The sequence below is a fragment of the Mesoplodon mirus genome (assembly GCF_964341445.2).
Source record: "Mesoplodon mirus genome assembly, chromosome: 18".
NCBI classification, from domain to species: domain Eukaryota; kingdom Metazoa; phylum Chordata; class Mammalia; order Artiodactyla; family Ziphiidae; genus Mesoplodon; species Mesoplodon mirus.
Genome location: NC_138994.1, coordinates 22,763,786 through 22,773,995, shown reverse-complemented (window position 1 = coordinate 22,773,995; position 10,210 = coordinate 22,763,786). Strand labels below are relative to the sequence as shown.

General features: G+C 40.4%; 1 protein-coding gene across 2 annotated transcripts in view; it reads left to right on the top strand.

Moving 5' to 3' along the window:
* Positions 1–222: 222 nt before the first annotated feature.
* MAP2K6 (mitogen-activated protein kinase kinase 6) overlaps positions 223–10,210 on the top strand; it is a 126,809-nt gene continuing 116,821 nt past the window's right edge. For both annotated transcript variants that reach the window (XM_082603664.1, XM_082603663.1), the window contains exon 1: positions 223–507. In XM_082603664.1, coding sequence (XP_082459790.1) covers positions 492–507 — 16 coding nt within the window. In that variant the 5' untranslated portion in view covers positions 223–491. The remainder of the gene's footprint in view (positions 508–10,210) is intronic.

Below are 10,210 nucleotides of genomic sequence, written 5' to 3'. Positions count from 1 at the left end.
CCTTTTTCTCCCATCGCTTAGTACCGAGTGCGTCTATGACTTGTTTACCTGGATGCAACCTATGTTGCTCCCAATCACCCCGCTCAGCGACCCGCGCGACCACGTGTCCTTAAATCAGAGCCCCGTGGACTCCGCTCGGGAACTACATTTCCCAGCGGCCCCCGCGCCCTTCGCAGGAAGGACGTCTGCGCACTAAGATACTCAGTTCCAAGTTTGGAGCTTTTAGCTGCCAGCCCTGGCCCATCATGTAGCTGCAGCACAGCCTTCCCTAACGTTGCAACTGGGGGGAAAATCACTTTCCAGTCTGTTTTGCAAGGTGTGCATTTCCATCTGGATTCCCTGAAAGTCCATCTGCTGCCTCGGTCAAGAGAAACTCCACTTGCATGAAGATTGCACGCCTGCAGCTTGCATCTTTGTTGCAAAACTAGCTACAGAAGAGAAGCAAGGCAAAGTCTTTTGTGCTCCCCTCCCCCATCAAAGGAAAGGGGAAAATGTCTCAGTCGAAAGGTAAGAGCCTATTTGCATTACTTGCAAAAATGCAAAGGGTTGTGCATGCATTTATGAATGCATGGATGCAATTTTCGCCTGGCGATTGCATTTTTAAGTTTGAGGTTTTCCACATCTCAGTTGCATTTCCTGTTTAGTATGTGTCTCTTTTTTTTTTTTTTTTTTTTTTTTTTTTGCAGACACAGAGAGTTCCTGTAAGGCAGGGCTTGCAGTTCAGCTGTGCATTGACGTTATTTGCATTCTTCTGCTAGGATTACTGAGCTCTTTTTGCCTTTTGCACAGTCAGGAGAGATAGAGCAGGTTGGTGGCGTCTAAATGTGCAATGCTTTATATAATTGTAAAATTCTTTAGTATGCACACATATAATAGGTAATTTTATGTGCAACAGGAATACAAACTTTTAAAAAGTCTGTAGATGAAAATGAAAGGTAAAACTTGATTTAAACTAGTAGGAAATTAATGTAATCTTATATTCCTTTGGGAATGAATTGTTGGTGCTAGTATTTAGTTAAATTTCCATTGGTATCGTTTTGAACATTAAACAACTTCTGATCTTTAAAGGAAGTAAAGGTGAATAATAGCATTTTACAAAAAAGCAGACAAGAAGTCTTTCTCCTTCTGAGACTTTGCACTTTACACCAATTCCTTATTGGTTCACAGTATTTAGAAGCAGCAATGAGGACATCGAGGTTTTATATCTTCCCATTTGGGAGATGCTTTGCATCTCGAGGGAAAATACTGGGAGAAAAATTGTACTTTTAAGCATTACGCCAATGTGGGAGGACTGCACTGTTTCATTGACAACCATAATGAAATCTTTTAAGTGTGTAATTGCATATATTTAGTCAGCTGTAATAGGTCAGAAGTTCAGGGTTATGGTTGTTTTCTTTCTTTCTTTTTTTTTTTTGTTGTTCTTAAAAATATTCTTTTTACACAGTTGTACTTTGCAGGCGTAATGTCATGCTGGGGAGGGGATTAAAAATATAAAAATCCTGACATGGCATTAGAGAGCTGAGGGGGTGTTGTCAGGTGGCCCTAGGACTGTAAGTCACTTGTTTCAGAACAAATCCCTATTGAGCATAGAGAAAGCATATGCCCTGTGAGAATGTATGGAAAGGAGAGGTGAGCTCAGCACAAGGTGAGTTAGGCTACCCAGGGAATTAGGTAAGTAAGATCCAGTGAAATTCAAGTGTCTCATCAGCGTTCTGCTACTTTTGGGAGAGTTGTTGTGTCACTTTTTAGTTCTACCTTTTGGGAATCATACATCTCAGCCCCAGAAGGAAGTAATATATATTCTAAAGAATTCAAAGTAGGGCTCTTCTTTTCTTTGGATATTAGGGGAAAAAATGGAAATCTGAAAAGCTAAGAGTGCCGAAGTACCTAGGAATTGGCATTATGAGCTGCCAATGTTCCTTAATATTGGGAAAACCGACAATCTTTTAACTGAGCAGAGAAATAATAGCTTAGGAGGGCATTCCAGGCTTTGATGTATGAGAGAGATTGCATCTAGTTACTTTGTATTTGGTTTGCATTCACTCATTCATTCAGGTCAGTTTAATATATGAGTAAATATATTATGAGATGTGTGTGTGTGTGTGTGTGTGTGTGTGTGTGTAGTGCACAGGATTTGGGGACATACAAAAATATTTTATATGTAGTTGTTTCCTTCAAGGAATTGACCATGTAGTTGGTGAAAGAAAGCACGTATGCAAACCATTGTGATATAAGATAACTGCATAGATAGTGAAGCAAAATGGTGCATTTGCAGTTTAGAGATGGCAGTGATCTCTCTGGGAGATAGGAAGGGGGTGCTCTAGTGATCTTATCTTTGAACCTTAGGGTTTAAACTCAATCAGGTTTCTTTGTGCATTTTGGGGGGCTCACTCCTAAGGCGGCTCCCTCCTAGCAGAAGAAGTTGGGAAACTGAAAAACGTATTAGCATGGCACTCTTCCATTATGGGTGCACCCTTAGTAGATCAGGTACTGGTGGTTCTTTACATTAATTCCCATTTATCCAAATAGTTTTCTTAATTGGGTCCCCTTTGGAAGGTGCATCTGGTGTGAGCATGGGATTCCTGTCCAAAAGGAAAGTTTTGATAGAAGGAAGTGTGTGATCATTTCAGAAATGGCAAAGACTTTTGGCCTGGGCTTTAAATGTGGAACTGGCCTAATTCAGCTACGGTATTCTGAAATGGCCAAGAGAGTGTTTTGTTTTTGTTTTTGTTTTTGTTTTTTTTGCAGTACCAAACTTCTTTGTAATACTCTAACCAAATGAAATGGAGGAAAAGTGAAAGGTGGCTATAACCTCACAGTATTGAAGGATTTAACAACATGTTCAATTCAAGGACCTTCACGAACTTTCTAGATCACTATAATTCCGTTTTACAGACCTCTAATTTAAGGCACAGCAGAGGCAAAAGAATTACAGACTCCCTGGGAGCTGGAAGGACTGGGTTACTTCTTTCCAGCCTTACCAACAGTGAGATTCCGAGAAAGAATTTCTTAAAAAGAAATTTTGTTTTCCACAGTTGTAACTTTAGGTGGTATGCTTTTCAGCTTGTTTATATTAGCTATCTGGGGTTGAGCTGACATTTTTCAAATATTAAAGTGGTAGAATGCCTTTTGAGGAAATCTGAAATGTAAGTTAACAGGAAGGGCACCCAGAAGGTGCAGGAATTCCTGCACTTTACAGGAAGACAGGCTACAGGAAAAATGTGTCATCTACATTACCCGGGAAAGTAAAACTATTGTTACCAGCCATAATGATCTGAAGGAGGGAGGGTCGGGGTGGGGGGGAGAGGGCTGGCACCCCCCCAGTTCACCTGAAAATATACAAAGAGTTTGACCTTGTTACAAATGCACTTCTTCTCACTTCTCCTTCTATTCACCTTCAAAAAATATTAGTTTATCTTGGTTTAAAATAGTAATAGGTACATTGTGTCATGGGAACTGTGTATAAGGCATAATTCAGAAGCATGTAGGAGAGTGACAGGCAAGGACTCAACCCTACTGTGGGTCCTTTGCTTCTGTAGTTCATTCCACCCTGGGAAACGAAATGTGTAAATTTCTCATTCTGTAAATTCCTTTGTTAGGTTGCACCAGAGGGACCTGTCATGCTTAGCCTGTAACCTGAGCCAGTATGTTTTATAACCTCGCACATCGTAGGACACAAAATCAGAATAGGTACCCTGGGTTTCCTGAGTTTGTTTTGCATCAGTGTGGCATTCATTACTTTACAACATGCTGCAGGTCAGCTGCAGGGGCTTTCCTGGGGTCTCTTGGTGGTAATTTGATGCTGGAGCAAAGGGCTGAGATTCTCATTCCTTTGTTTTTCACCGATTAGTATCATTATAACTACCTTGCCTTATTTTAAAGTCTGAAAGGTCTATAAGGGATGTTTTTAAAACTTAAAAGAAAAAAGTACATAAATAATACTTGTTTATTGTAGAAACATTTGAAAATGTAGGGAAGAAAAATAAGAATCACTAGTTACCACAGTATACATTTTGGCATATATGCTTTCGGACTTTTTTCTATTCTATATATATGTGAATATGAATAAATCCAAAATGTGTATAAAATTATTTAGTTGCCTTTTGTTTCACTTACCAATAATACTGTGAAATATTCCAAGTTAATATATTTCTATATTAATAATGTCTAATTCTAGTGTATTTATTTAAATAGAACATTAATGTTTATTAACTTTCAATATTATGAATATTGCTATGATAATCATCCCAGTTCATACATTATTACGCATACTGTGGTCTTAGACTAAATTCCAGGACACAGAGCTACAGGTTATGGATATCTAATTCTTCCCCATGACCCATTCTTCTGTTCACCTTTTAAAAATAGCTTTTTTATTACTATAAAAACAATATATACTCATTGAAAAAAATTCAAGCTGAAGAGAAATTCATAAGAAAATAAAAATTACTCAAAGTCACACCACACACAGCTACCTACTGTTAACTTTTTAGTGACTCTTTGCATTTGTACAAGCATACATATATTTCCATACGTGCTCTTTTACACACTATATGATATTTTGCAACTTGCTTCATACTCCATATATCTTCGACATCTTTCTATACTCATGCACATACAGTTTCCTCATTCTTTTTAGCAATTGCTCATTTTAATTTGTAAGAATGTAGCTGTTTCATCAATCTCCAACTGGACTTTCACAGAGTTCCACTTTTTTACAGCTATAAACAAAACTGCAAGGAATACCTTGAACACACATTTTTGCACATTGGCCCAATTATCTCCTTAGGATGAATGAATTCCTAGAAGTGGAAGTGCTGAGCAAAGGGCGGGCATGGATGTACTGCCCTCCAGAGTGCCTACAACTAGTTCTTATTCTCACCAGTAATGTGTGGAAGTGCCCATTCTCTCCTCTTAAGCATCCTGCTAAATATTGCCAAATAAATTACACTACTATATATAAAATAGATAATCAACAAGGACCTACTGTAGAGCACAGGGCACTCTACTCAATATTCTGTAATAACCTAAATGGGAAAAGAATTTGAAAAAGAATGAATATATGTGTATGTATAACCGATTCACTTTGCTGTACACCTGAAACTAACACAACATTGTAAACCAACTATACTCCAATATAAAATAAAAGCTAAAAATAAATAAAGAAAGAAAGAAAGAAAGAAAAAGAAAGGTTATGCTCACTTTCCTTCATCCTGGGTATAATAATTTGAAAAAAATTTTTTGCCAATTTGATAAAAAGTATCAGTATTTTACTATTATTTGCATTTCTTAGTGAAAAAGAAGTTGAATTTTTCTTTTATTTTTGACATTTGTGTTTCATGTGTTTGTGTTTCTTTTTTTCCTCATAAAATGTATCTTTAAAAATTTAATTTGGGGATCAAATTATTTTCAAAGTTAGGTCAGAACATTCCAAGATGGCAGAGCTTAGGTAATCATGGGTTGAAAGTTGGGCTCAGCTTTAATGCATCTAAACAATTTAATTCCCTGGTGAGTTCTAATTTTAATTTTAACCAAAATGTCTTAACTAAACTTACACTTTATAAACTCATTTTGTTATACTAATTATACCTATCCAGATCTTATGAAAATAATAAGAAAAGTGTAATGATTTGATTTAAATTCCATCTGGAATTTACTAACTTCTGGACATTTCTGCATTTTCAGTTATCTCTACAGGCAAAAGTAGTTTTTCTTTGGTTTCATAAATAATTCTCACATAAGCACCTGGTTGTGTTATGTGCATTGTTGCAGAATAATTCTTTTTTTTTCTGCTTCATGTGTAATGTCTAATCATAAAAAGTGGTTTCTTTTACCAGATTTGTTAGAAGAATTAAGGCAAGGATCGACTTTGATGACCTCAGAAATTCTATCAAGTCAATCACACTTCACGTATTCTTAACATAGCCTTCCTTAGTAAACGCGCCTATGTATGCATCTTGATACTAAGTAGTAGAATTTAGAGCTTTGAAAGGAGTTTTATAGTCTAATCATCTCATTTTACAAATGAGCAAACTGAAGCTTTGGAAGAAAGTGATTTGCCTGAAGACAGAACCATAGGTGGAACTCACATCTCCTGCTTCTCTGCCCCAGTGTTCTTTTCACTAAATCACACACAAACACTAGTAATCCACATTTATAAAACATTTTTTCCCCCCAGAATCTTTAGTATATTTCATATTTTTTGTTTTGTTTGTTTCTGTGCAGAGCAGGCTGGTAAGGAAGGCTGACAGTACAATCAGCAGGGGTTCTTATTCTGTGCCCAAGAAATGGTGGTACATCAATCATGGTGGTGGGGCTTCTTACCCATTTTCTGCCAAAGGATATTTTGCGAATGCTCTCATTTTAAGTCCCAATGCCTACACTATACAGCTGTAAGTTTTAACCACTGTAATTGTTGTTTGCCTTTTATGGACGATCTCTGAGAGCCCCTGCTGGGTAGCTCATATTTCTTCTTATACATCTTTGCAACTCTGCCTCTTTGAGCATTGAGCTTATAAATACTAGGTGCTCAATAAATGTCTGACAGTGAAAGTATTTTTCATCCGTGGAGATCTCTGTCATTTTGCCCCACATTTCATAAAAGGTGTGGGGTAGTTAAATTATAATGCAGTTTTCCTCTGCTTCCTTTTTTTGCATTAATATTTCCATTCTATCTTTGCTTGATTATTTGGAAGTTGCAAGAACAGCATAAAAAGCAACTTAACAATGGCTGAAGAAGTGTGATTTCTCCCGCCTAAACAGATCTAAAGTTTGCTTGATCCTTGGCTATTAACTCTTTTAAAACTATGCAGAACTAAGATGGGTTGTCTGAAGGGTCCCGTGGGATAACTTAAGTTAAGGACTTTAGGACTGAAGTGAATTCCTCCACCCTGTGCTGGTTTTAGGAGCTGGTTTGTAAGTTACCTCTGAACTTGAGCCTCTGAAGCGTTGGGAGAGATAACCTGAAAGTTTTTAACAGCTGGCTGCCCTATGACAAAACAGGGAACTCTGCATGGATAACCCCACAATGAAACAACTTCCTTCCCGACCACCTACCACTGTCTCTGCTGCCCCCTCCACGCGCCCCGCCCTAGGTTCTGTTTCCTACTCTGCTTCCTCAGATGGTCTTCCTTTCCTGAGCTGGTCCATAAGGTTTGGTACACGGTTCATAAAACCCCCTCTTTCTGCAGTTGAAAGGGTAGTCAGGTTATAACCTACACACACGAAGTCTGTTACAAATCATCGTAATTTAGTCAACTCAGTTCTGAGTTGAAGCATTAAACAGGCTCTTGCTGAATCTCTCTTCATCTGTTTTATTTTCTAGTCTGTATATCCCTCCTTAAGTTGGATTGGGGTCAGCCTTGGTTTTTGGGGTTTTTTTTTTTCAGAGACAATTAGCTATAGATCTGATGCCATCACGACCCACACCCAGATACCCAGTTCTATCACCATCACCATCATCACCACTTATTTTATGTCAGTCACTTTTCAGGTACTATACTTTTGAACTTCACATAAATCCTAGGGGGACAGATACAGTTATCGTTAATTTACAGATGAAGAAGCTGAGGCTCAGGTGAGTTCATGAACTTGCCCACGGCTGAAGAACCAGCAGGCAGCCCAGGCAGGATGCAAGGCCAGGCATGTTTGGCCACGGGGCCCAAGCTCATAACCGGGGGCCAGCAAACTACAGCCTGGGGGCCAAATCCAGCCCCTCCTGTTTTTAAGTACAGCCTGTGCGCTAAAATGATTTGCACATTTTCGAATGATTGGGAAAAGAATAAAAAGAATAACATTTCACGACACATGAAAATTATATAAAATTTGAAGTCAGTGTCTACAAATAAAGTTTTATTGGAACACAGCTCTGCTCATTCATTTACAGGTTCTCTAGGGCTGCTTTTCCCCTACGGTTGTACAGTCCAACAGTTGTGATGGAGATCTTATGTCCCGCAGGGCCCAAAACATTTACTCTCTGGCCCTTTTCAAAAGAAGTTTGGTGACCTTGCCCTTTTTGACTTTCCTCAATCATGTAATGACTCCTGGTCCGTATTACATTCCTCTTTGGCTTTAACTGGAAGTTGTTAACCTGGATAACTACTCGCCCATGACTCAGCCAGCGACCTCTGGGGCCCAGCCCACAGGAAACGTCTGAGCGGTGTTTCTCCTGGTTGTGAGATTGGCCGGCCATTGCTCATTTCCGCTCAGCGGAGCTCCGCGTCTCCTTTGGCCCATCCTGGGGTCCTTTCCCCTCAGCTGCACTCTTCCTGTTTGCTTGACGTCTCTTTGCCTTTCTTGCCTTTCTTTCCCCTCCCGTTGAGAGGCTGTTCATTAGTTCTTCTCCTGGTCCCTTCATCCTCCCCTTCTTCATCCCATATTGTGTTTAAAAAACAAACGAACTAAAAACACCTCTCATGCTACCACCATTGCCTGGCTTTGTTGATTCCTGCCATGACCCAGGTCAGAGGTGCCATCATGTCGTCTGTGTGGAATGAGGATGGAAGCCCCCCTTCATTGTAGAAGCCTCCATCTCACCCAGATGGGTTTCCGGTTGTCGCCTCCTACAAAGGCTAGAGCCGTTTTCTCACATGAACTGCCCCAGCCCTGGGGACAGTTTTCTTTTGCGTATGAGCATCCTTTTGCTTTCCGAGTCACTGATATTGTGGGGATTGTGCGTATTTAGCAGGGAAGGTCCTGGCACAGGTTCTGGAAATGAAGGGAGGGGAGGATGGGGATGGAGGCTACCTGAGGACAGAGTAGCTTTGGTAGGACGAGCCCAGGTTTGTTCACCACCTTCCAAGTGAGGTCCGTTCAAGTCCCGTACAAGGAGGTGCCATCGTTTCTACCATCTTAGGTGGTTGCACTGATGGAGAGCCCTTCTCTACGCCAGATACAGCACTTAGTGACCAACATGAGTTATCTCCTTCTCCCCTCACTAGGGCCCGATGAGGTGATGCCCCATTTTGTATATGAGCAAACTGAGGCCAGAGGTTAAATGTCAAGGTTGATCGTGGCAGAGCAGTTGCTTTCATCAAGGTCTGTGTGACCCCAGGACCTGGGCTCCTGGCTACTCCACTGGAGGTGTCACTCCATAATAAATGTCTGAACCCATTTCCCAAAAGACATGGTTGGAGATGGAAAACATGAATGGATGCCATGGGAACCTGTGCATACCAGGGCCAGGTAGGGTAATTAGGAGGGGCTGACCTGTGTCTACCTATACATGGATTCCTTCTGACTTGTTCCTTTAAGCCTCTGTTAATCATAGACTATTGAGCCTGACGCATTCTGAGTTTTAAGCTTGAGTTCCAAGTACAAACTGCCCATTGGTTAAAGGAAGCTGGTTACAACTGGTCTACTGGTAGGTCTACTGGTAGATACAGGTGTGTACAGACAGGAAGTTTATGTTAAACCTCAGTAATGAATGTTGATTCCATTAGCTCTCTGAGAGGCTGTAACTAAGCAGATCTAAACTTTATGTGTTTCTCTGCACATCCAAGTTGAATTGTTTTAAAACAGTAATGAGAACATGGCCCATTTGGCAACATACCTACGTAGAGGAACAAGCCTTTTTGGCTTAGTGATTTCCTTTCTTCTTGGTTATTTCTATGTAAAAGTAACAGGTGCAGTTTCCTTGAAACTGGGCCTGAACCCGCATCTTCACTGTTTCCCTCTTCCCTGGACAGAGTGGAGGAAACCGGAATCACGTCTTTTTTGTGGTATAGGAAACGGGGGTTTCTCTCTTAAACCAGTGAGCCTTCTGCCAGCTGTCTCTCGAGCCAAGCACAGCAGCGAGCGCCTGTGTGTGATTCCTTCCCTTGATCCCTCACAGAAGCCATGGGAGTAGGTGGCCTGGGTGTTGAGTGACGAGTTATTTATTCCCCTCCTCCAGTCCCACATGGGAGGGATGAGTTTGAGATAAGGGAGAGGCTAGAGTCTGGAGAACCAGTGGGGACAGAGTGGCAGAGTCTGGGAATTATTCTGTAGTGAACGTGCAGAGACAGCCTTTCCGTGATATCGGAAATCTTTATAGGCATCTTCTCCCCGCTTTACTTACTCCTTCCCGTGCCCCAAACTTCTTGGCCATTGAAAAAAATAACCCCAAAGATTCCAAACACATCTAAAGAGAGAACGTGGATAAAGGGCCTGTCCGTATCAGTTCAACAAATAACTTTTTACTGATTGCTATGTTTAAGATACTGTGCTAGGT